The 25,817-nt window shown below is 37.9% G+C and overlaps 5 protein-coding genes and 1 non-coding gene across 10 annotated transcripts in view; 4 read left to right on the top strand and 2 right to left on the bottom strand.

Annotated features, from left to right (window-relative positions):
* Window positions 1-3,894, top strand: part of LOC106307761 (two-component response regulator ARR4-like) — a 5,181-nt gene extending 1,287 nt beyond the window's left edge. Inside the window, exons 3-5 of the mRNA XM_013744805.1 lie at window positions 2,976-3,053; window positions 3,174-3,244; window positions 3,338-3,894. Of these exons, the coding sequence (XP_013600259.1) occupies window positions 2,976-3,053; window positions 3,174-3,244; window positions 3,338-3,734 (546 nt within the window). The 3' untranslated portion in view covers window positions 3,735-3,894. The remainder of the gene's footprint in view (window positions 1-2,975; window positions 3,054-3,173; window positions 3,245-3,337) is intronic.
* LOC106307762 (glutathione S-transferase T3-like) lies at window positions 441-2,965 on the bottom strand. 5 transcript variants are annotated; one of them, XM_013744809.1, is made up of 4 exons: window positions 1,999-2,965; window positions 1,813-1,929; window positions 1,646-1,721; window positions 441-552 (listed from the first exon to the last, which is right to left on the bottom strand). In XM_013744809.1, exons 1-3 carry the CDS (start codon window positions 2,209-2,211, stop codon window positions 1,647-1,649), a joined length of 405 nt encoding a protein of 134 aa, XP_013600263.1. In that variant the 5' UTR covers window positions 2,212-2,965; the 3' UTR covers window positions 441-552; window position 1,646. The 5 variants fall into 4 exon arrangements, with proteins under 5 accessions (XP_013600263.1, XP_013600264.1, XP_013600261.1 ...); XM_013744810.1 differs by having other exon boundaries at window positions 449-1,721; window positions 1,999-2,195; window positions 2,598-2,965; XM_013744806.1 differs by having other exon boundaries at window positions 449-1,721.
* A 9,431-nt stretch (window positions 3,895-13,325) lies between the features above and the next one.
* Window positions 13,326-14,266, top strand: LOC106310330 (germin-like protein subfamily 1 member 1). The gene has a single exon (XM_013747563.1). It carries the CDS (start codon window positions 13,448-13,450, stop codon window positions 14,108-14,110), a length of 663 nt encoding a protein of 220 aa, XP_013603017.1. The 5' UTR covers window positions 13,326-13,447; the 3' UTR covers window positions 14,111-14,266.
* Window positions 14,267-15,062: 796 nt separating this feature from the next.
* On the top strand, window positions 15,063-15,134 carry TRNAP-AGG. The gene has a single exon. It is a non-coding gene; the product is annotated as a tRNA-Pro (tRNA).
* Window positions 15,135-15,620: 486 nt separating this feature from the next.
* On the top strand, window positions 15,621-17,768 carry LOC106311754 (serine/threonine-protein phosphatase PP2A-2 catalytic subunit-like). Its single transcript, XM_013749027.1, has 6 exons — window positions 15,621-16,042; window positions 16,662-16,776; window positions 16,855-16,963; window positions 17,057-17,134; window positions 17,242-17,433; window positions 17,517-17,768. The coding sequence occupies exons 1-6, from the start codon at window positions 15,790-15,792 to the stop codon at window positions 17,688-17,690; spliced, it is 921 nt and encodes a 306-aa protein (XP_013604481.1). The 5' UTR covers window positions 15,621-15,789; the 3' UTR covers window positions 17,691-17,768.
* Window positions 17,769-17,836: 68 nt separating this feature from the next.
* Window positions 17,837-25,356, bottom strand: LOC106311753 (phospholipid-transporting ATPase 3-like). Its single transcript, XM_013749026.1, has 26 exons — window positions 25,086-25,356; window positions 24,869-24,934; window positions 24,514-24,575; window positions 24,105-24,186; window positions 23,811-23,921; window positions 23,533-23,610; window positions 23,344-23,440; window positions 23,081-23,187; window positions 22,890-22,955; window positions 22,617-22,738; window positions 22,429-22,504; window positions 22,277-22,354; window positions 22,065-22,181; window positions 21,824-21,973; window positions 21,631-21,735; window positions 20,971-21,113; window positions 20,662-20,763; window positions 20,517-20,580; window positions 20,056-20,434; window positions 19,889-19,968; window positions 19,565-19,804; window positions 19,245-19,466; window positions 19,003-19,170; window positions 18,569-18,931; window positions 18,393-18,499; window positions 17,837-18,323 (listed from the first exon to the last, which is right to left on the bottom strand). The coding sequence occupies exons 1-26, from the start codon at window positions 25,245-25,247 to the stop codon at window positions 18,020-18,022; spliced, it is 3,651 nt and encodes a 1,216-aa protein (XP_013604480.1). The 5' UTR covers window positions 25,248-25,356; the 3' UTR covers window positions 17,837-18,019.
* Between the last annotated feature and the right edge of the window lie 461 nt (window positions 25,357-25,817).

Consider the following 25,817-nt stretch of genomic DNA (forward strand, 5'->3'; position numbering starts at 1 on the left):
CTTCATCTCCCATATTTCACTATCCTTTCTTAAATCTACAAAAGAAAGTTTGTTAAAACCAAAACCATAGTTGTGCGTACGAATAGTTGGACCATTATATCAACCTTATATATCAGAATCATCTAATTCTAGGTTGTCAATCAATCATTGTATCAACCTTATACAATATCAAATATTCGATGGTGGATTGAAGCCTACTAAAGATTTGAATTGGTATTTTGAGAAGCAACACAAAACTCTACTATCATACTGGCAACACAAACCAGTGACCATACCTGCCGTGAGCATACAAATATGAAGGGAAGGGTTGATGAAACGCAGATACTCGAAATTAAAATTTCATCATAACAAGTTTTTAGTACAAGAAGAGCAAATGAGATAGCTCTTCGCCGAGTCTACAACCAGACTTATAAATACAAAGCTAATAAACAGACAAAGTACCCGTGACTAGGTTCACATGGAAAAATAAGAGAAAAAAACAAGCATCCCGTGAATACATAAGGAAGAGACAGCAGCTTTTGTCTTCGTCAGGCACATGGTCTTGTACATCACCTGAAATAGAGAAAATGAGATGATTAAACATAGTGAAACGAACAGCAAATGTGTACTAAAGTTAGAGCTAACAATCATCACATCATTTCAGACATAAGTTTCATTTTCAGAGCTAATTCCATGTCATCTAGTGGCTCAGTCTTTGCAAGTAAACTCTCTAGCACATTCTGTCTAGAGATTTGTTTTTTGAGCGCCAACAGTCCTTCTATCTTTTCCAATTCTTCTTCTTTTCCACCTTTCTTCTTCTTGCTACCAGCCTTAGCTGCCTTAACTCCTATGGGTCTTTCTTCTGGCTCCGCGAATGACCCTTGAGCATCAGAAGCAACTGCTTTGCGCTTCTCCCGACCGCTCTCCTTCTCGAGATAGGTGGAACACCATTTCACATCATGTCGAAGCTCCCTCCACGCATGTTCCAAGTTGAACTTACTGCCGTGGTCATTGTAGAAGATATCCAAAGCAGCCTTCATCACATCGTTGTCATTTTGCCCGCTCCTCTGCTCCCTCAATGCCATCTCGTAGCAGCCCGAAAATTTACACACCAAATCATTGATCCTAGCCCATCTTTGCTTGCATTGCCCAAGTTCTCTTGGGATTGTCCCAACCAGCTGAGGACTGCAGTTGTAGTACTGTACAATCCTCTGCCAGAACTTACCAGCTTTTTGTTCATTCCCGACTATAGGGTCTTTGCTGGTGTTGAGCCAAGCACCAATGAGGATTATATCCTCCTTTGGTGTCCATTTCTTCCTCTCTTTGACAGTAGACTCATCGGAACATTGGCTGTTAAAGCAAAGGGGTTCCGATGAGTCAAGCTCAACACACCCTTGGCTAGCTAAAAGGTTTACAAAGCAAGTGGAGTTTTCCATTTTCGGATTTCACTCTGTGTTTCTCTTGTAGAAACGCAGAAGATTAAATGGGGATCTTTAGTTCAACTCTATTTAATCCTAGTAGGAAACTGTCCTATCATAACAGCTAGAGAGTGAGTTAATGAAGTTTTCGTTTGAAAGCGAGATTTAATGAAGCAGTATGGATATTATTTGCAAACTCCTACTAATTTCACACGAGGCAGAGATGAAGGATAATTTAATCCACTAACCTCACAGGGCTCTCTCGAGTTCAGCCACACGCATAAGCAGCATTCTCACCTCGTCCTGCAGCATTCTCACCTCGTCCTGAACATACATCATACAGTTATTACAGAACTATAGTCCTACCCACATATAAGTAAAGTCCTAAAGACATAACAGATCACTCATCACTCACCTTAACTGCCTGGCACTCTCTCAGAAGCTTCGCCTGCTCGTGATACCGTTCTTTGAGCCTCTCAACTTCTTCATGAATAGCCGTAACCCATGGTTGCCTGAAATGCAGCCCATCATTCTGCAAAAAAAGATAAACATTTGTCAGAATATGAACCATAAAAATAACCAGATTAATTACAGTACATACCTCAAAGTCTTTGCAGATAAAGTATCTTTTTCCCGGGAGGTAGTCGTACGTATCATCTTCATCAACGGTTTCTTTCGTGATTGATCCACAGGGGCAAATTTTGGGAATCCCCTGTTGCGCATTTGCAACAAAATCGATCATGTTGTAGTACTCTTTTTGTGCTTTCTTATCGCGAAGTTCTTCCTCCATTTCAAAACCTGCAAGGAAAATCATGTTATCAGATTCATAATTAGCTATAAGGATAGCTTAACACAAATGGTTTCGACTATCCTGAACCCGTAATCGATTTACAAATCAATCTCGAACCGTAAAATTATTTATAACTCTTCACGGAACGTAAATCAATCCAGAAGTCAATCCCAACTCAATTTCAAACCCTATATCTATTAAAACCATACGATAGAACTCTCAAACAACAAAGAACCGATTCGAGATGCAGAAAATAACAAACCTAGACGAAAACCGTAAATCGAAAAAAATCCCCAATTCGATTTGAAACCTAAAATCGATTTTTACCACACGATAGAACCCTAGAACTGACTAATCAACATGCATCAACACCTAATCCAAAAATATTGAGTTAAGAGCACGCGATTTACCTTCACCGTTTCACGATCTCTGAATCGCCTTTCGCCTTCGGGAGAGTTTTTTTTTCGAGACGGAGAAAGAGAATGAATGTTTTTTTCCACATACGAAACACAACCCCTACCACGACCACTCCCGCCTTGCCACGTGATTAAGGATTTGATCCTTAAACCCCTTAGTTTAGGATCAATCCTTCGGTTACGACATTTTAAAATTATTTTTTTAATTGCTTTTACCTAAGTTATCGCGCTTAGGATTCATCACGAACCCGCGTTGCGGGTGCTCTAAGTCTTGGAACTTGAAGATATTTTTATAGGATTAGTGATCAAAATTTGATTTTAGCAAAATGAAAAATGTTGATTTTAGTTTTATTTTTTGTTACTGATTCTTAGAGATTGAAAGTTGATCTGATCATCACCGATTACTGTATGCCTGGAATGACTGGCTACGAGCTCCTCAAAAAGATCAAGGTCTGAACTTTCCCACTATTTTACAGATTATAATTACAATTTATTTTTGACCAAAAAAAAGTTACAATTTATTTTCGAATCCTTTCGGACCAATGTGGTATTTTCGGTAATCTGAAACAGGAATCGTCCAGTTTCCGACAAGTTCCGGTTGTAATAATGTCGTCAGAGAATGTCTTAACCAGAATCTATAGGTGGGTTTTGTAATAAATTTGCAAACATTTTTTTTGTTGGGTTTTTGAGAAACTGTTGATTGATAAAAAAAAACGCTAAACTGATCCCGGCAGATGTCTTGAGGAAGGTGCGGAGGACTTCTTACTAAAACCGGTGAAACTCGCCGACGTGAAGCGCCTGAGAAGCTATTTAACCAGAGACGTTAAACTTTCCAACGCAAACAAACGGAAGCTTCCGGAAGATTCTGTTCCCGTCAACACCTCGCTTCCTCCTCCGCCGTCACCGTTTACTATTTCGCCTGTTTCGTCGGACTCTTCTCCGCCGTTGACTATCTCGCCTGAATCGTCGGACTCTTCTCCGCCGTTGTCTCCCCTGGAAATCTCTTCCTCGCCACTCTCATCTCCAATAGACGATGAAGATGATGATGTGTTGACATCGTCTCCGGAGTCTTCGTCGGCGCCGGAGGAATCGCCGGCTCGACGGCAGAAGATGAGAAGTCCTCTGGATTAGATTAATAAAGTTTGTTTTTTTAGTTCATCCGTGTAATATTTATCTCCGTTAACTTCTTTTACCTTCGACGGTGCTTTAAGTGCACGTTGACTTGACGCCGTCAGATTATAGATGTCCTTTAATCTCGCTCCACGTGGGCTTTTCGGTTTCTAAAAAGCTTAATTTCTTATAATAATTTTAATTATCAATGAACAAAGTTATGGTTTAGAATTCCTAGAACATCTCCTGCCTAGACCTCAAACTTATTATCCGACATTCGCTCCAGATCCGCTCTGAAAATAGGATATTCGGGGTGTCCGGATCCGAATCCGGATAATAAAATCTTGGATTCGTTCAAACCGAATCCGAATCCGGATTTCTTAATTTTTAGGTCTGGATATCCGGATCCGGATCCATATTTTTAAAATACATTAAATTTTTAAATTTTATTAATATTTATATTTGATATATTAATATTTACACATGAATTAATCTTATAATATTATATTTTAGATTTTACAATATTATAAACATATATAAATATATTTATAAATATTTAATTTATGTATTATATTAAAAAATAGTATTTTTGTTAAAAAAATTATTTTTAATTATTTTGACAGATCCGGATCCGGATATCCGCGGATAATAGGATATCGAGACGGATATCCGAAACTCGGATATCCAGAAACCACGAATCCGGATCCGGATACCCTAAATTTCCCGGATATCCGGATCCATATACCCTAAATTTCCCGGATATCCGGATCCGTCCCAGGGCTACTCCTACCTCACTTCAAACTCCATTTTGTAGTAAAATGACATGATTACTCTAAATATGGAGTAAACCAACTCATTACTCGAAAATGGGGTTAAACTTTTTTATTTATAAAATGGTCCTCCACATTTAAATATTTTCGTTTTCAATAAAATTGTTATAAATAAGTATAATAATATTATTTTACTATATGTTATAAAATTTATTGTTAATATTTCTTAATTATATATATAGCCATCTAATGAACTTTTTATGCAACAAAATATATATAATATAAAATATAACAGATCATACATATAAAAAATCAAAGATAAAGAAGCTCATTTTTTACTTTGAAATGCATTAGTTGATCATTTGTAAGAAAATTATACTAATTCTAATGAATAATTTAAGTTGATGTATTATTGTGTTTAATCTATGTAATGTAATTTTTAATGTAATAGATGTTTTCTTTTTAAACCTTACCGAGTAATTTTATTTATATAATAAAAATTTAATTGTGGTTTATATTTTATTTAATATAATTGTTACAATCTGAAAATGGATTGTTTTGCAAATAGTATAAATGAAAGGTGATATTACTAATTTTTAAATAAATATAAAATATAATAAATTAGGAATATTCTATTTTGGAGTGAAAAATGAAATAATACATTGGAGTAAAACTTAACTCCATTTTGGAGTAAAAAATAACCAAAATGGAGTAATACATTGAAGATGTTCTCGGGTTTAAATTGAGGAAGAGAAAAACCCTTCGTAATATCTACTCATATAGTAATTTGTAAATACATTCAGATAAGTTTATTATGATAAAACTCGAACATGCATTTCAAGTGTCAAATATCTATCATAAATAACTTCGCTAGATATGAAAATGCAAGAATCAAAGAGCTCATGTTTTTCTTCCAAATACACCAAACAACTAATGAATAACGTCTGAATCCGATACACATATATATATATATATATATTGTCGAGATTTGAGAGCTTAAACAGTTTATCAGTTCTTTTCTTGAAATAAAACCTATAATAGTCACTTGTTGATTTATTAACACACGCATATTCTTTTATGAAAAGTTTAATACAGCTTAACTAAGAAAAAACAAACCACAGTAAGTCAATATTACTATTAATATATACTACAAAGAAGCGGATATGAAAAAAAAAAGAAAAAAAAAAGAAGAAGCGGATATGCATCATTGATATCATGCATGTGTAGTCGTGTAAAGAGCAAGCAAGAAATCTGCTCTTAGAAAATGGAGAAAATAAATAGTAAAGCTGGAATTGGGCAACTCCTGTTCCCTTCCTTTAGGGCATATATCTCCATAAACAGTCTTTATAGATCCGCTGTCTCTGGCACTCACTTCAGTGCTTTTTTGACGGTAGAATGTGTTTTTACAGCAACATTTGGATCCGAGTAACTAGATAGATATTCACGTGGATGCTGTATTGTCCATTTATAATTCTATGGTTACTGGAAATAATCTAAATGTACTGTTTAATGGACCCTACTCGATCTACTGAGCATTGGGATCACATGCCAAACTCAGGTGTATAGAAGGTGTGGGTGACGAAGCCCGCCAAAGCACCGTACATCTTAGGTTGACGTATGATTCTTTTAGCTAGTAATCCAAATTAACAGCGTATGAGAGCTCTTTTCAAAAATATCAACCACTGAACAAAGATATTATTCCTTATTTCCCCCCAAGTTATTGTGGATACTTACTAGGAACACTTCCATCGGAGAGTCTTCGACATGTGATTCCTACTACATGTAGAAATGTAAGTATGTAAACGGATAATATTTAATTATGGATATTTCAAAATGAAAAAGTCCATTTAAGATATCTTAGAGCAACCTTGGTACCATACTACCATACCAAAAATGAATATCTAAACCAACAAGTATTATTATTTTAATATGTTTTTATTTGATAATTTTTTTTTCTTTTTAGCAAGAAAAACCAATTGTAACTTGACAAGTAACCATGTGAAGTTACGTGTCAGAAGTTCTGCAGTCAGATTCCATTTCTATTCTCTCTCATGGTTTTGACATTTTCTTATTTTCTTTAATTCTTAGATGTTGTTAGGCTTGAGACGGATCGGATATCCGGACAATTTTAAGGTATCTGGATCCGGATTTCTCGGATATCCGGGTCCGGGGTTCTCGGATATCCAGGTGTCGGATATCCTTCTAAAAATTGTAATATCCGGCGGATATCCGGATCCAGATTTGGATCCTTAAAATAAATAAAAAATAATATTAATATATATAAAATATTAACAATGATTAAAAAATAAAAATATATATAATGTCTTTAATTATTTCTATGTATAATATTACACAATTTACATAAAATTTATATATACTATTATAAAAATAATATATTAAATAAAATTAATTTTTATATATAGATATTACTATTTTGAAATATTTATTAATAAAACTTACGGATCCGAATATCCGGACTTAAAAATTAAGATATTCGGATCCGGATCCGGCTTTGACAGATCCAACATTTTACTATCCGAATCCGGATTCGGCCCATTCGGATATCCGGATTTTCGGATTGAATCTCGGATCGAATCCGGATCTCGGATAAAAGTCTCAGGCCTAGATGTTGTGCTAAAACTCTTGCTTTAGCATAGAGTTTCCATTATTTTGGATACTCAAACCAATTATTCATTATGTTTTATTTTTAACATGTTTTAAAAATTTGTGTGAAATAGTGTGCTCCAACAAGAAAAATTGAGTGTCGAATAGAAGTATTATTTTCAACTTTTTTTTGGTAAAAGTTATTTTCAGCTTTTTTTTTTTTTTGAAAAATGTTATTTTCAACTTAACATGAAGGATCATATTATAACCTCTTTTGTACTGTTAATGACAGAGCCAACCACATTCGAAGGATGAATTCACTTTTGTAGCTTGTAGGTGCAATGTATATATACCAACAAAAGCATTAATAATTGTCGACAACAAAATCATACCCAAAGGATACTCCTCACGTTTGGCATTCTTTAAAAATTGCTAAATTAACAAAAAAAGAACCATTGGGTTCGTTTTGGCTGGCCCTTCATGTGGGGAATGGATCTGTATCTTTTCTCTTTTGTCATCTTTGGCTACTGTAGTGTCCCGATCGCTGCTGCATGTGTCTTTTCACGTTTTTATGCTTTACTCTTGAGTCTTGACATGTAGATTTTACTTTTGTCAGATGGCTGAGCTATTTGTAATCTCTATTGCTCTGTAAATGACTTGTAAACTCTGATCTTATTCAATAAAAAGATAGCCATATATAACGCCTTACAAAGAGAACAAGTAGTTTCTACAAAAGCTGAAACAAACCGACAACTAAGACCACTAGGACCAACTACTACCGAGATACTCAAATCTTATTGACACGATCAAAGACTGAATCAAACATGACACAAAGACAACTTCAAATACTTAACGGCTACTATTATTTGCTCCAACAAACCCTCCCTAAACTAAGCTTGGTCCACAAGACTTAGCTTACTCGAAACAGAGCAAATTCCGAGCTTACTCCTCAGCTTCTCAAATACTTCACGCCTCAATGGTTTTGTAAATATGTCAGCAACCTGCTCCTGTGATCCGCAATGCTTCAAGCTTATCTCTCCATTGTTCACCAGCTCACGAAGAAAGTGAAAGCGAACTCCAATGTGTTTGCACCTCCCATGAAAGACCTGATTCTTTGATAGCTTGATTGTCGATGTGTTATCACACAATATCGTGGTACCTTCTGTTGCTTCATGTCCCAACTCTTGCATCATTCTTCTGAACCACACGGCTTGACAGGCACATACAGAAGCAGCAACATACTCAGCTTCGGTAGTGGATAGTGTCACAATTGGTTGCTTCTTGGATAGCCATGCTACTGCTGCATTGTCCATGAGAAAGACATATCCTGAAGTGCTCTTCCTAGTATCAACATCTCCTGCAAAATCACTGTCAGTGTAAACTAACAGTTCTCCACCGCCTCCTCTCTTGTACCAAATCCCAAAGTCAATAGTCCCCTTCAGATACCTCAACACCTTCTTGGCTGCTTGAACATGTAACGTGGTGGGACTTGACATGAAGCGACTTAAGAGACTTACAGAGAATTGCAAGTCTGGTCTTGTTGTTGTCAGATACATAAGACTGCCGATGATTTGCTTGTAGTAGGTTGCGTCAACTCGTTCTCCCTCTTCATCCATGTTGAGCTTCTCCCCGGGTACCATTGGATTGTACACTGCGTTGCAGCTCTCCATTTCAAAGCGTCTCAGAACTTCAAGCGCATACTTTGTTTGAGAGATATGAATGCCGCTTGAAGTCTGCAACACTTCAATCCCCAAGAAGTATCTCATCTTCCCCAAATCACTCATATCAAACTCCTTTTGCATTGAGTTCTTGAAATCTTCCATCATCTTCATGTCATCTCCTGTGTAAATAATATCATCCACATACACACTGACAATCAAGATATTACCACGATCAACCTTAAGAAACAAGGTTTCTTCGTTTTGAGACTTCATGAACCCTTCCTTACTGAAGTATTCCTCAATCCGACTGAACCACGCCCTTGGAGCCTGCTTTAGGCCATACAATGCCTTGTGGAGCTTGTAGACCTTGTCTTCTTGTCCTATTACCTCATAGCCTTTAGGTTGTTGAACATAGACGTCTTCAGCGAGGACCCCGTGCAGAAAGGCAGACTTTACGTCTAACTGATAGACGTCCCAAGCTCTCTGTGCAGCTGTGGCTAGGATAGTTCGAATGGTGTCCATTCTAGCAACTGGTGCGTAAACTTCAGTGTAGTCAAGCCCTTGCTCTTGAGAGTAACCCTTGGCCACCAGTCGCGCCTTGTATTTGCTTACGTCTCCATTCTCATTCAACTTAGTTTTGTAGATCCATTTGACACCAATGCACTTCGCTTCACTTGGTAGCTTTGTTAGCTTCCAGGTCTGATTCTTCTCGATAGAAGCCATCTCATCATCCATTGCCTCTCTCCATTTCAGACTGTTCTCTGCTTCTTCATAGGTTGTGGGATCAGAAGAAGACAGCTCCATCATGTTAACAGAAGAAGACAGCTCCATCATGTTAACCAGCTCTTCTTCCTCTTCGTTTATTTCTCCAAAGTCAGTGACATAATCACTCAGATATCGTGGAGGTCTTCTTCCTCTTCCCTCCCTGATCCCCACAACCGGATCATTTAGCTGCTCCATAGGTGGCTCTGGCTCAGCATCTGCTTGTGGTACCTCGGCTTCGTTTTCACCTTCGCTTCCTTCTTCATCACTTTCTTCCCAGCTTAGATCGTCATCATTCCAGGTGAGTACGGTTTCAGTGTGTTCTTCTTCTTCTTCCCAGTCCCATCTTTTGTCTTCCTCGAACACCACGTCTCTGCTCACCACAATCTTCTTTGTCTTGGGGTTGTACATCCTGTACCCTTTTGATTCTTCAGAGAAGCCAAACAGAACACATGTCATGCTCTTATCGTCTAGCTTACTTCGTTTCTCATCTGAGATGTGCACGTGAACAATGCTTCCCCAAACTCTCAAATGCTCCACAATTGGCTTAACTCCATTCCAAGCTTCCTGCGGTGTGATGTTCTTCACCGAGACAGTTGGACACCTATTGAGGATGTAGAATGTCCAGATGACAGCTTCTGCCCAAAAATTCTTTGGTACCTTCTTGGTGGATAGAAGAGACCTAACCATGTTCATCACGGTTTGATTCTTTCTCTCTGCGATCCCATTCTGTTGAGGGGTGTAGGTTGTGGTCAATTGTCTTCGAATCCCATGTTCCTTGCAGAATTCTGAGAACTCTCGTGAAGTGTACTCCCCTCCCCTATCGGACCTTAAGCACTTCATGATCTTCCCACTCTCAGTTTCAACTTTCTTTCTGAATATTTTGAACTGAGCGAATGCTTCTGACTTCTCTTTCAACAGATACGCCCAAGCCTCTCTGCTGCAATCATCAATGAAGCATAGGATGTATCTCTTGCCACCAGTGGTGATGGGATTGATTGGCCCGCATATGTCAGAGTGGATCAGCTCCAGTACCTCCTTAGCCCGCCATGTGCTTTTCTTAGGTATTGGTTTCCTCGGTCGCTTTCCCACCAAGCAATCTGAACATGTAAAGTTCTGAGCATCAAAGTCAGGAAGACCACGTACCATCCCTTTACTCTGTAGAGTCTTCATCCCTCGATGACTGAGATGACCATAACGCTCGTGCCAGAGTCGTGACATGTCCTCTGTAGTTGTGAGAAGACATTGTTGCTTTCCTCTCTCGGCTTCATCTGTTTGATCGATCAGCACGAACATTCTGTTCACACTCATTCTGCTCTCTGTAATTAGGCCCTTCTCTTCATGATATATCTTGCAGGCTCCGTGTTGAATGATGATGGTGACCTTCTTTTCTTGCAGCTGTCCAAGACTTATCAGGTTGTTTTTGAGCTCCGGTACGTAGTACACATCTGTGATGATGTAAGCTTTGTTGTTTAGTACCAGTTTCACGTTCCCTTTCCCAACAACCTCCATCTTCATGTTGTTTCCCAACTTGACAGAGTGCTTGAACTTTGTGTCCATGGATGAGAACACGTCTTGATCCCCACTCATGTGATTTGAGCAACCAGAGTCTAAGAACCACACCTTCTTCTTCACTGCATCTTGTTTTCCCGAGTGAGTCATCAGCACTTGATAAACGTTCTCCTCATTGATCTCTTCTTCCTCAGTATATGCCATCAGCAGCATATCCTCATCTTCTTCTACATAGTTGGCTTCCTCTGCCCACTTAGGACACTCGTTTTGGAAGTGACCCAAACGATGGCATTTGTAGCATTCCACAGTGCTTTTATTGAAAGGTGTTCTTCCACGGCCACGGCCACGACCTCTTCCATTGAAACCTCTCCCTCGGGTTCCGGTTCCTCTTCCATGGGTGACATTCAGCACTTGATCTTCTCCCTTCTCTGTTTTCTTGAACTTCTGTTCATGGACCACCAATGAAGCTTGAAGCTCATCCACTGAGATTCTTTCAATCTCCTTTGATTCTTCAATGGAGACAACAACATACATGAACCTTTCGCTCAAGGTTCTCAGGATCTTCTCAACCACCTTCGTGTCTTCCAACACCTCTCCATTACTTCTCATTTGGTTGGTGACGGCTAAGACTCTAGTGAAATACTCTTCCACTTTTTCATCATCCTTCATCTCCAGTAGCTCGAAGTCTCTCCTGAGCTTCTGTAGCAAGGACTTCTTCACTCGGGCATTTCCTCCAAACTTTCCCTTCATTGACTCCCATATGATCTTGGAAGTGCTTCGGTTGAGGATTTGCTCGAATGTGACCCTATCAATGGCTTGATAGAGGTAATGTTTGACCTTGTGGTCATTCATCTTGGCGTTGTCGAGTTGTGTCCTCTGCTCCGTGGTGAGAATCGTGGTGGTTGTTGGTTCCTCTAGCCTGTTTTCAATCAGGCTCCACAATCCTCTGGCTCGAAAGAAATTATCCATGACCTCACTCCAATGGTCCCAATGTCCATCAAACTGGGGCACCTTCATCTTCTCTTCTTCCATCTCTTCTTACTCTTGAGTTTAGAAAGCTGCGGCTTTGATTGTCGAGAACAGAGCTCTGATACCAATTTGTAATCTCTATTGCTCTGTAAATGACTTGTAAACTCTGATCTTATTCAATAAAAAGATGGCCATATATAACGCCTTACAAAGAGAACAAGTCGTTTCTACAAAAGCTGAAACAAACTGACAACTAAGACCACTAGGACCAACTACTACCGAGATACTCGGATCTTATTGACACGATCAAAGACTGAATCAAACATGACACAAAGACAACTTCAAATACTTAACGGCTACTATTATTTGCTCCAACACTATTCGCTGCATTTACAATGTTTTATCGAAATTTTGTTATAAGGAAAAATTAATTTAAAATTTTATCCGCACAGAGGAGATCATATCTCGTTAAACTAGCTAGTCTCCTCTGCGTTTTTCTTTCTTTCTAAAAAGTCTCGTCTACGTTTCTATTCAAAGAAAAAGTTCTACGTTGTTATTTGCTATTGTTCATGTAAGATGATAAGTATCATGTATATAGTTTAGATCTTCAATATTTTCATTAACTGGGTGACGAACCATAATATTAGTTTTGTTGTTATCTCGTTTTTCTTTTGGGTTCAATATTGCAAGACCGTCACAAAACATTTTCTTCTGTTTAGTATGGACCGAAAAGGCATTTGTATTAGTGTCACTCTTTTTCAAATCATAATGAGAAACTCATTTTGATTCATAATTCGATTAGCAAGATTTTTTAAAATGCATGCTAATCACGAATAACCAATATATTATTTATTTTTTAAAACATTGACTGACAAGCACATTCATTAATATCTTGAATAAAAGTGCTAGCAAAAAACCTCCATTTGACTGCTAACATTATTGAACTCTATAAGGTGGGATGGAATATTCATTAGATAATCACTTAGTGCTACGAATCCTAGTTTTTTTTCCACATATGATCGAGGTTATTAGTATTCAGTTTGTATAGAAACTGATACAGAAACAGGAATACGCAAATCTAAAATCCGATTGATGTGACAAAACGATAGCAATGTTGTTGTTGATAAGATTCATTGGATGGAGGAGAGTTCTCGTTCTCGTTTTCTTTGCTTAACGGCTAACAAAACTTCACCAATAGCTTTTGCTTAAACAAAAATTTTGCCGCACCAAAATGAAATTGACCACACTTTTCTTGCGTCTTCAAGGATACAACTAATAAACAAATATCATATGTCAAACAATTAAAAAGAGCAGAAGATATATAAAAACAAGAAGATATATAGTTTAACTGCATGTTATTAAACATCATTTTCTCAAATTTATCATTTATACACTCACTTACTCACCCCCTAAAACTCATCTCTAAATGTAAAACCCAACAATAAGAACTAATCCTATGCTTATAAACTTAATATTAGCGTTCATACTTCTGATGGGTCGTCGGGTCAGCTCCGACCCGGACCCGCTCCAGGACTACTGCGTATCTCCTCCTCTTTCACCTCACCAACACATCTTCCTCAACGGAAATCTATGCAAAGATCCAACAAAAGTCACCGTCTACGACTTCACAACCTCCGCGTTATCCAAACCCGGAAATACCGGGGCCAACCCGTTTATGACCAACGTCACTCTCACTACAACCACCAACCTCCCGGGTCTCAACACAATGGGCCTAACGATGGGCAGGCTTGACTTTGGCGCCTCCGGGGTCGTCCCACCGCACGTACACGCACGCGCCTCCGAAGTGACGGTCTGCCTAGACGGTGTGCTTCTGGTCGGGTTCGTGGACACGTCGGGTCGGGTCTTTACCCAGGAGCTTCATCCGGGTGAGACATTCATGTTTCCCAAAGGATTGATACATTTTCTGTATAACATCAATACAGTGAGCTCGGCTTTAGCTGTCTCTGGGCTGACTAGTCAGAATCCTGGGACACAGTTTGTGTCTATGGTCTCTTTGGATTCAAAACTTCAGATTCCACAAGACGTTTTGAAGAGGCTTTACCATATCAATGACCAGGAAGGATATGTTGCTAGTATCCGCAAAAACCTTGGAGGCTGATGTTTGTGTTTCAAAACTCCAATGGTACAATAATATACTTTATATCTTGTTGAGGAAATTGTGGTTAAGTTATTAACTAATTGCTAAACTATGTGTAACTATATATACGACCAAATCTACATGTATATATATTTAATTGGAATTATATAATCTTCATATAGAGACTAATAAACATGAGATGATATATTTGTTGAACATCGTTAGCATTATGTTTAAAACTCTTGGATCACCTAATATGAATCTAAATGGTATAAGTTTTATTTCCGTTAGGAGTGTTCTACTCTCCTAAATAAAAAGGATTTAACATGGGTTGAGCTTCGTCATAGGAGATGTACGGATTTTGAATCAATAATCTTTTAATCATTCAAAAAAAAAGTTGTTGAAGGAAGAAACTACGAGTCCTCGACGTCGGCAACTTCCCTAAACAGACCATAGATTATTAATAAAACTGTGCACACAAGGGCCAAAACTGGCTGCTCCAAACGCAAACACACAAAAAAAGTGGCTTAGCTAATCATGAGCCATATGATGATCCCACTCTACCAACAAGCCTTAGCATAATCTCTAAGAGCCAGAGAGCCTTCACCAGGAAGGCAGTAAGAACGTCAACACTTACACTTGTAACAAGAATTAAAACAATGTTTAAGTCAATAAAACAAACACAATGCATATCCAAATCATCCCAATGATCAGGAATTATAAAAAAAAAAAAAAGAGAATGGATTTTAATTTGAACTTCTGTCTACGGCTATTAATTTGGCTTTTAGTTAAGATACAGACTCAGAAATCATTGCACTGCTATACATACGAATCCTAAGCCAACCAATGAGTTTGTTATATAGATTCAAAGATTATCATCTTAATACTGACCATAACCAATGAATATAACAAAAGTTACAAAATAAATCATCTTAACTATCATTATGATTTCATCGATTAAATGAACAACGATGGGCATTTGGTCTAGTGGTATGATTCTCGCTTAGGGTGCGAGAGGTCCGGAGTTCAATTCTCCGAATGCCCCCTTTTTTTATTTTAATTTTAGCTCCAACTTCCTTTAACCTTCTCCAGGCCCATTTCCACATAAAAAACCCATATCATGAAATATCTGACGGCCTTGCAGACTACCATTAGACGACCAATCCTCTTTTTTTTTTTCCGTTGACAAGTTCTCATTTCACCAACATAATAGACCAAACCTAAAACCAACAAATAGAACCAACCAAACAATAGTACTTTTACATTTGCTCTCAAAATCAAAATAAAAAACTGAACCGGAACTTTAACCGGGTTCACGACATCTGTTTGTTTCTAGTAGAGACCAATTATGTGTGTCTTTTGTTGACAAGTTCTCATTTTTCACCAACTTATTAGTAGACCAAATCGAACAAACCAAACCAACCAAACCAGTACGTCTATATATTCCCTCAAAATCAAAATTAAAAACTAAACCGGAACCTTAACCGGGTTATTACATCTGTTTAGTTCCCGTCTCGGGTCGCAGCAGCAAGTGTTCCTCTTTCATTTTCTTCTTTTCTTTCCGTCACAAAACTCCAAAGAAAATTCCATTTTCCATCTCTCAGGCCAAAAAAGACCAGAGATTTGATCTCTCTGGCGATTGATCATCCTCTTCATCCACCACCCGCCGTATAAGTTAAAGGATCGGTGGCGGTCTCGCGATGCCGCCGAACGGAGATCTAGACCGTCAGATCTCCCAGCTGATGGAGTGTAAACCGTTATCAGAGGCCGATGTGAAGACGCTCTGCGATCAATCGAGGGCCATCCTTGTTGAGGAATGGAACGTTCAGCCCGTGAAATGTCCTGTTACTGTTTGTGGCGATATCCACGGACAGTTCTATGACCTTATCGAGCTCTTTCGAATCGGTGGTAATCCTCCGGATACTAACTACCTCTTCATGGGAGACTATGTAGGTCTGTCCTCTTTCTCTGTATTTTTTTTTTTTTTTTTTGAGATCTATGTTTTTGGGTTGGTGAATGTTATGTAAAGTGAGTTGCTTTGTGTGTTGTGTAATGGGAATGAACATTCTTTTTATTCTGTTTTTGTGACGTTAGAGAGAATTGAAGTACAGATTAGCGGTGAATCTTACGTAAAGTTAGCATCTTTTAATGTTTAAAGTGTGAGTTGCTTTGTGTGTTGTGTAATGGGAATGAACATGTTTTTGACAGTTTGGTCTCTTTAGGAGGAGTTGAAGTACAGATTAAGGATTCTTGTTTGTGAATCTTATGTAAAAGTTTGCATCTTTTAATGTCCAAAGTTAGTTGCTTTGTGTGTTGTGTAATGGGAATGAACATTCTTTTTAACAGTTTAGGGGAGTTGAAGAACAGATTATGGATTGGATTCTATGCGCTGTTCGTTTCATTACATTGAGATTTGATTTTTCTATAATAGCCTTTTAGCCTCATTAAGCTTACTTGGTTATCTTTCTGTCTTACCATTCAATTGTTTGCTTGTGGTGAGTAGCCTTAGTTATTATTATTGTGCTATATAGTTATCATTTGGTTTTTAACAAATCACTTTTTTTATTTGCAGACCGTGGCTACTATTCAGTAGAAACGGTTTCTCTATTGGTGGCTCTTAAAGTCCGATACAGAGATAGGATTACAATCTTGCGAGGGAATCACGAGAGTCGGCAGATTACTCAAGTGTAAGCTTCTGTTACTTCTGACTAATACTAAAAAAGCATATTACCCTGTGTGATTCTTACTTTGCTTGTCTGTTACAGGTATGGTTTCTATGATGAATGCTTGAGGAAGTACGGAAACGCAAATGTTTGGAAGTTTTTCACAGATCTTTTCGATTATCTTCCTCTTACTGCCCTCATAGAGAGTCAGGTTTGAGCTCTTCTTTCCACTTTATGTTTGTGACATATTCTTTAACTACACTTTTTGACTTAATCACTCTTTTTTTTTTTAAATCAATTACAGGTTTTCTGTTTGCATGGAGGGCTTTCACCTTCTCTGGATACCCTTGATAATATCCGAAGCTTGGATCGTATACAGGAGGTATTACACCTTCTCTTTTCGGATTAGAAGAGTTATATTCTGAAAGAGCAAAAGAAGATCTTATTGGTCATGTTTTTGACTCTTATGTATGGTGTGATGATCTTTAGGTTCCACATGAAGGACCAATGTGTGATTTACTATGGTCTGACCCTGACGATCGATGTGGGTGGGGAATATCTCCACGAGGTGCTGGTTATACATTTGGACAAGACATCGCAACTCAGTTCAATCACAACAATGGACTCAGTCTCATATCAAGAGCTCATCAGCTTGTCATGGAAGGTTTTAACTGGTGTCAGGTATGTGTATGTTCATCTCAGTTGTCCTGTCTCTCTTTTTTTCATAACTATGGATTGAATCATTGAACTCTCTTCTGTAACAGGACAAGAATGTTGTGACGGTGTTTAGTGCACCAAACTATTGCTACCGGTGTGGAAACATGGCAGCTATTCTAGAGATAGGAGAGAACATGGACCAGAACTTCCTCCAGTTCGATCCAGCTCCTCGTCAAGTCGAACCAGATACTACCCGCAAGACCCCTGATTATTTTTTGTGATTTATTTGCATTTTTTTTTCTTTTGTTCCCAACCATTTATAATTTTTAAAAAATCCGTTTTATCTTGCTTATGAATAATCATTCTAGTGTCTGTTCATTTACATAGTACATAGTGGAATGAAGTCGCCATTTTCATTTCAGAACCGTTTATAAAATATAGCTTTGCTATAAACCGAATAAAATTGTTGTGTTCATAATTACAAACAAAAACGCCTAAGCCAAGGTTTCTATTTATATTTAATACCATCTAATATTGTGAACTGTAAAAAGTGTCAGCCTAAATATATAACACAATAACTCATATATATCCAATATTTTGTTTCCTTCTTTCATTTCTTCTTTGGTGCTTTGGGTCGTGACCTCATGCTAGCTCTCCTAGCCACGTCCCAAGCCTTCTGTGGCGCGTAGATACCCAACTGAGACGCGAAGAACGACTCATAACCAGGTGAATCAAAGGCAAAACCAGTGTGCTTTGATAATTCCCTAGGTAGTTGGGAGATCGCATGGCTTCTCGCCTCCTCTGGTGAGAGCTCGTTCTTTATCTCCAGCTGATCTGCATTGTTGCTATCCGACTCGTGCCTGTGAATCTCTTGAACTATCTGATAATCATATGTGAAGAACCACCTCTCCACCCTGCATATTCCCAAGTTCCCAAATCAGCAATCTTTTGAGATACAAGTGTTAGAACAAAGTTTTACTTACCCTTGGTAGATGAAGTCTGCCAGAAGAGCAACAACAGGAACAAGCAGCAATGTGAAGTAGAAGTAAAATGTACTCATAAGAACATATATGACAAAGTAGACATTCTCCTGCAACAGAATATAAAAAAATGAGATACCAGAAGATGTAAAATACCAAGGGAGTGAAGTGAAGCTTACATTTCTATCACGTGGCGTCATGATACCACAGTAGACAAAAGCGAAGACGAGCCATGCCAAAATGCTTCCAAGAACTGTGATATGATGCCATCTGGTGATCGAGTTGCTCATCAAGAGAATCCGCAGGTTCACGGCTATGACCAGACAGGTGAAGACCATTGTGCTCACGTCCCAGAGACCAAACATTTTGCCTGATGAATTTTTGCCGTCAAAAGCTGAGGCGGTTACGAAGAGATAGCATACCAAAGATTGATACACAGCAGAAGAAGCCCAAACTGCTACAACTCTCCACTTGAAAAAGGAATTGCGTATGCCTTCTCTGTATAGTTCAGGGTATCTCTTTGAAAGGGATGCACTCACATCCTGGCAAAAGCACATGTCAGTTCTGAAATAACCGATCCAAAATATAATGAGCTGTGAAGAAAACGTTGTACCTTCTCAAACAGCCCAAGAACAATCACAGGAAGAGCTGTAAAGAAAACGTTGTATAATGACTGGAACCAATCATCATAGAACCTCTGACCAGAAAATCCAGTTCTGAATGTGAACCAAAACTGAGTCAAAGTGAAGGTAAGATTTTTGTAAAAGAAATACATGACCACCTGCCAAAACATAACACCATTAGTAAACATCAATACTGTAAGAAAAAAAGTTGGAGGTGAGAGAGAATATCAACCTTGCAGATTCTAAGATATGACCACCGTCCATGGACAAGAAGCAAATCCGTAAGGAATCTAAACTGAGCGATGGCAAAATCACTAGCCATCACAGCTTGCATTCCTTCCATCCCACTTATCCCTACACCAACATGAGCTGCTTGTATCATGCTAACATCGTTAGCTCCATCGCCGATGCTAAGTGTTATCTTTTTCGCCCCTTTTCTCACCAAGCTTGTAACCTAAAATTCACATTATTAGTGTGTCGGTGATTAAGAATCAAAGTCGGCCACAAGAAAAAAATTTAAAGATTAATCAAAAACAAGTAATCTAAAATTACCTGCGCTTTCTGTAAAGGAGAAACACGACAGCACACGACTGAAGTACAGTTCAAGCTCAAGCTGAGCAGAGTAATGCGTAAAGTGGGGTCTAATGCATACATCAAACACTTCCCGTCGATAACGAGAGCCAGCTTTGGTCCAGTTACAGTATTCAGATACTGTTGAGCTTCTTCAAGGCTCTTCTTCAGCTCTTTCTGCACTTCTTCCTTAATAACACGCGCAATTTCAACTTGGTCTCCCTAGAGTTAGATATACTTCAACCATTAGGACTGTCGTGGATGATAATCATACACACAAATAAAAAGGGTATTAGTATGACTTACCCTTTCTTCAGCTTCCCTGATTGCATCAGTTTCAGAACTGATAATGAACTGCTTCATATCATTGTTGATCAAGTTGCAAGCTGAAACATTAGAAGAATCAGGGACTATAATATTAAACATAGAAGAAGGAAAAACAATAGGCAGAAGGAAAAGTTTCCAACACTTACCATATGCGATATTAATTGCAGTTTCCATCTTGTCCCCTGTTAGCACCCAGATCTTAATCCCAGCTCTTGATAAGGTCTCTATGCAGTTAGGGACTCCTTCCTGAAGCTTGTCTTCTATTGCAGTTGATCCAATCAAGATAAGATCCTTCTCAATGAGTTCAGCAACCTCATCTAATTTCTTCTCACGATCTCGTAAAGCAGACTTAGCCTGGACGAATTTTTCATTCCAACTATCATAGGCTTCAGGATTTAAATCTTTATACGCCAGGCAAAGGGTACGCAACCCAGACGATCCAAAGTGTTCCAAGTGCTCCCTTGTTACTTTTCTAACATCATCCATAGCGTCAGCCAATCTCTCGAAAATTACAGTATCTGCACCCTGTAGACATTATAACCAAGCAATGGTCAAATTTGATTATCAAAGCACACAGAGTCATCCAACTACCTAGAAAACCGTTTACCTTACAGTAGAGTACGAGTCTCCCATCTGGAAAACGACACACAACAGACTGGCGCTTCCTTGTACTGTTAATGCATGGTGTAATATTTCATTAGTATGCTTAATCATGGCAAAGAGATAACAGTTAACTCTGAAGCGTTATACACCTGTTGAACTCGAGAACATTAAGAATATCATAAGACATATCTTGGATCTTTCCCATCTGCTCCGTGTGAGACTCGCGAACATACACCGTAGTTGGAGTACGCCTGAAAATACATGAAAATTGTCTCAAAGAAACTCACAGAGAAATGAGAAACAAAAACAACTTTTCTCAGCACACAGTGGAAGAAATATATAAAAATGCATTAAAACACGTGAACACCGGTCTAGCTAACTACTTAAAAGTTTGTTCTTGTTAGATAACTTGCATATTCAACTTGTCTACTGGAAAATGAAATGTAAATGAGAATAACCTGTAAAAGAAGAATCCAAAATTCTTAGCGGCTGTAACTAGAGCAGCTTCATCTGGAGATGCAGCTTGATAAAAGATCTTCTCCGGGGACTCATCACCTTCAGGGAGGACTGTGTGGCATATGGCTAGGCATCTAAAAAATTCCTACAGAGATTGTAATACAAAACATTTCAGTTAAGAGTCATGCGCTATGTCAACTAAATTCTGTAAATGCAAGTGGTTTTATGACATTATGTAGGCTTTTTCACACTCAAGGCTATCAGAACAGAGGCCTAAGTTCATGTCTTAGTCAAAGCCAAAATACCGACTTAAAGGAAGGTTTATGTTATAATTTAAAATATTATCTCTTAATCATGAAAGAAACTATCAGAAGGGATATCATCCATTGTCCTGGCCTGTGGTCTCAGGAGAAGGCAACTCAAGACAAAATAATGGTTTCCATAGCATTAACAGAACGTATGCATAGACGTCGGTGAAATCATAAACCATCTGGAAAGGAAATAACACCTAGATGATATCATAAAAAGCGGATATCTCAATTCCCCAGAAAACATGTACTCAAGCTAAGAAAAATAATTTCTAAACTAGTCAAATAACACATCATTAGCTATTATAATTCTTGAACAGATTGCGAGTAAAATCTAAAGGAAATGAAAGACACCTTGCAAAGGTCGGGATTGGGTTCGTTTCTCCAACCTCCTCGCATAAGCCTTGGATCATCGAAGTTAAATCCCTTTTCTCTTATAGCATTAGCCGACCTTTGTTCCTGAGAAAATCATGGCGTAAGACAATAGGATCAAATGCTCCACAATGCGTGACACAACACAACATCCTCACACAAGTAGAAATTATACCTCTTGAATTTTTAAGCCATCACGCTGAGCAATTCCTCTTTCTATCTCAGTAATGCCACATCCATAACTTATTCCTCCAATTGAACATTTGAAAAACTCCATCAAGTTTCTTGTCAGAGTTCCGGTTTTATCAGAAAAGATGTATTCAACCTGGAAGATGCCAATAATAGCACACGCGACTCTTTCAACAAAACCGTTGATATCAAACATATGGCAATTGGTGAGTGGATTAGTAGCTTACCTGTCCAAGCTCCTCGTTTAAATTCGAAGTCCTGGCGGAGGCAGGAGTATCTGTCTCAGCATGATACATGTGAAGGTCTCGGTTGATAAACTGAGTTGACTGAATAAACTTGATCATCTGTGTTACATTTTGCAGAGGAAAAAAAGGAAGCATTCAAAATGTTTGAACCGCAAACAATAAAAATTAAAAGAAAACAATTTGGAAAGACCTACCTCGATAGAAACATATAAGGAGATCGGTATAATGGTAGAGAAAAGAGTGATCAGAGTGAAAAAGGTGAAGAATGCTATCTGTGGCACCAAAGTTACTATAAGCACCAGCAATTTATATATAAAAAATCAATTCAATCATGCAAGATTATTACCGTCATTCGGTTACGGTATTCCCAATCTAGTTTATGCAGACCCAAATATTCATGGTCACGATCAGTCACAATTGCACTGCAAAATTTTAACAGATTCTTATAAATCAAAGCGAGGGTTTATGAGCCAAAAATACGGTGAAATATCAACATAGTTTTGGATAAACCACAAGATTGATTAGAAGCTATACCAGCCAGTAGCTCCAATGAGGCACATCATGAAAAGAACACAGAAGATAGTAATAATGAGTTTGTCGAGTTTCTTTTCCAGTGTACTTCTTTTGGAGGGAATATTCATGGCATTCATCATCACCTGCATGCATTGCATTCACCACCATGTAGATCAGATTATATACATAGAAAAAATACAGGAGAATGTCACTAAAAGGACAATCCTGAATGCTTGCATACCAATAAATTTTTCAAAACTAGTTTCTTATCAAACAAGCTTCACGGCAGCTTACCTTAGTCTCATGACCAGTGAAAATCACAGCCCCAACAATGTACTCTGTGTTCCTAAGACTGCATCCCTGAAAATAGGAAGGCAGAAGATATACATAAACCCAAAAAAAATATAAGGTCTCGCAAAATGAAATCCTGTAGACATAAGGCAGACAAGGAACACACAGCTAAAAGTAGAAACAGTCGATCATACACGCAATAAAAGCTGGTCCGGAGAGAGAGGTAAAGTCTGCTTTTCTACTATAAGATTCCCAGTGAAAGTGTACAGGGAATTATTTGGCTGCTCGCACTGAATTTCACCTGCATGGTAAAAGAGAGACACATTGGATAAAATTGATAATAAGAACGCTATTACGCTAACAAACAATGGCCTTAGATAAAATGGATGAAAGACGATAAGCACAGATTCAGCTAAGGAAATCTCCGCAAGATAATAATCAACTCCAAAAGGCTAACCTTTAAATTCAGACGCTTTCTCTGATGTCAAGTAATCCCATGTCCTTTCAAGGGCCTTTCTAATTTTTAAATTTGTTTCCCCATCTAAGTTTGCAGTCTGCACTCAAAAAGGGTACGCACAAAAAGACTCGATTAAAAATGTATATTAACAGATAAAAATCAATAGACATAGCCAAAGTAGACAAGCACCTCTACATAGCAGATACCATCAGGATTTGTGCTGGACAGGAAAAGAATATCAGCTGGAAAAAATCTATCTTTATTTATCTGCATATATCAACAAAGAATATTTACTAAGATTATAGATTTAAAGTTTTAAGATAGTTACAAGTTCTGGATCCCTCCACAAACGCCACCGAGTTAACTGAGATGTACTGTGATAACTATAATTCGGGGTAATTTCTAGAGTTTTCAGTACAACCTTGTTCAATAACATAGTAAGTCATGACCTCTGTTAGAAAATATACCTTGATAATATCTCCGACCTGCACCTTTCGCCAAGGAATAGGCACCCATTGCTGATCTTGCAGAACCTCCACTGTACTATTATTTATCGACATATCATTTTGAAAGCGTTTCTGCAACAGAATATTTGCAGGAGGATTTAAAAATTTGAACAGTAGATGGGTCCTGAAACTCTTAAGCATTCACTAACTAAAACCCAATACGGATATTAACCGAAGAACTCCATTTCATCACATAGAGGAATATATTTCTATAATGTTAAAACAAGAAGAAGCAGAAGTCAGTCAGGCCCTCACCCAGTCTTCAAAAGCCTCTTTAATGAGAGAGACGAGGAGCACCATCGACAGGGGAGCCACATTAGTAATTGGATTGACAGGGCTGCAGGATAAAAAAAAACAGTTTATCTAGTTACATTTATACTTTACTGACTGAAGAAGATAGAGACAATGATGATTTTCTAGTACAGGAAAACATGATAGTAAACATGTCAAGGCATGCCAAATGATCAGCTAAAATACAAAAAGTGGCACAGTAATGAAATCACAAAACCGAGAAAGAATGACTTTGTCAACTAAAACTTGTGAAATGTCTCATGGGAATACAAATACATGTTTTGGTTGCTTTATGGCTACGTGTTACCAGATAATCAAACAAGGACAAGTCAGTAGTAAAAATGAGTCAACTTTGATGGAGTTTAACATATACCTTATTGGTGTCATTGACAGACAAGAGATTCCAAGAAAGTAGATATTCGCTATGCGCCTAAACTGTCAGAAAGCACGTTTTTATCAGAGTAGATATTAAAAAAAGGTCAACGATCAGAAAGAAATGTAGCTTAATGAAAGTCAATAGGTCCCTTTACAAGGATTCTGTAGCTTGAAAGCCCGAACACTAACGTAATCATTAATCAAATATTGATGGACGCAAGTGACCAATCTTAAGTCATTTAACAAAAGAAAAAAGAAACAATCTTTAAATCCTTTCAACGCTACAGCTATAAGCTGCATTACGAGTAAACCTAATTAACAACAAAAGAGATAAAAAAAAAAAAAACACTTACTTGCTCAAAGAGACCTTTGGGGAGAAAGGTGAAAACATTATACTTCGTTGTAGAAATTGAATTACCCTGCCACGTTCGTTAGGGGAGAAAAAAAAACTCATAAATTAACTGAACACAAACAACAAATTCACAATAAAGAGGATCACACGTTATAATCGAGATAAATCAGAACAACCAAAATTCAAATGAACCAAAAGCCTTAAAACGGCGTCGTTACCTTGAAACGGACGGGGAGATTAGCATCACGATCATTACAGAAGACGGTACGGTAAGTTGGAGCCTGAGGCTGTATACGTCCAAGCGTGACGGTCCTAGAGGGTGCACGAAGGAGAGACGGTGACGACGACTCAACGCTTAATCCACCTCCGGAGCTAGCCATTCCGATTCGATCGAAGCTTCCGCTAATTTCCCTCCAATTTTTTTACCCTCAGAGCGCAAGATCCGGTAGAAACTGAGAGGACCATCTCTCTTTTTTTCTTTTCTTTTCTTTTATTTTCCCTTTTTCTCTTTATTATGCTTTTTTTTTTTTAACTTTCCTGTGGTTATTATTCTCTCAATCTTTGATTTTATTTCCTTATCAACCAATAACATTCTGAGTTCGTTTTTAATAAAATAAAAATACATAAATAGAGCACATCACATCTTCTTATTAATGTTTTCAAAATCACCCAATCGTATGGATGTGCCTATGGAATCGTATAAGAGATTTTTATTTGGTTTTTATATTTTAATGGATTTGAAAATCCAAACTAAATCTAGTATTATTGGTTTTATGATTTTTAAATCTGTAATAAAATCATGTGTTATTGGTTTAATGATTCATAAATTCTATATCAAATCAAGTGTTATTCAATCGTACGGATTTACTAATATATTTGATTTAATAATGGATTTGAATGGATTTGTTTGGATTTTTTAGTTAAAAATACAAAGACTCAAATCCGAGGGA

This window comes from Brassica oleracea, chromosome C8 (assembly GCF_000695525.1).
Source record: "Brassica oleracea var. oleracea cultivar TO1000 chromosome C8, BOL, whole genome shotgun sequence".
Taxonomy (NCBI): domain Eukaryota; kingdom Viridiplantae; phylum Streptophyta; class Magnoliopsida; order Brassicales; family Brassicaceae; genus Brassica; species Brassica oleracea.

What these genes read in the sequence shown, in the direction of transcription:
- LOC106311753 (XM_013749026.1), bottom strand. Translation starts at nt 25,247, where the DNA reads ATGGCTAGCTCCGGAGGTGGATTAAGCGTTGAGTCGTCGTCACCGTCT. An exon ending in TCACTGGTCATGAGACTAAG is followed by an intron (nt 22,739 to 22,889) that starts GTAAGCTGCCGT and finishes CAATGCATGCAG; the next exon opens with GTGATGATGAATGCCATGAA. An exon ending in TTCTTGGGCTGTTTGAGAAG is followed by an intron (nt 18,932 to 19,002) that starts GTACAACGTTTT and finishes TGCTTTTGCCAG; the next exon opens with GATGTGAGTGCATCCCTTTC.
- LOC106307762 (XM_013744807.1), bottom strand. Translation starts at nt 1,415, where the DNA reads ATGGAAAACTCCACTTGCTTTGTAAACCTTTTAGCTAGCCAAGGGTGT.
- LOC106310330 (XM_013747563.1), top strand. Translation starts at nt 13,448, where the DNA reads ATGCTTATAAACTTAATATTAGCGTTCATACTTCTGATGGGTCGTCGG.
- LOC106311754 (XM_013749027.1), top strand. Translation starts at nt 15,790, where the DNA reads ATGCCGCCGAACGGAGATCTAGACCGTCAGATCTCCCAGCTGATGGAG. An exon ending in AGTCGGCAGATTACTCAAGT is followed by an intron (nt 16,777 to 16,854) that starts GTAAGCTTCTGT and finishes TGTCTGTTACAG; the next exon opens with GTATGGTTTCTATGATGAAT. An exon ending in AAGGTTTTAACTGGTGTCAG is followed by an intron (nt 17,434 to 17,516) that starts GTATGTGTATGT and finishes CTTCTGTAACAG; the next exon opens with GACAAGAATGTTGTGACGGT.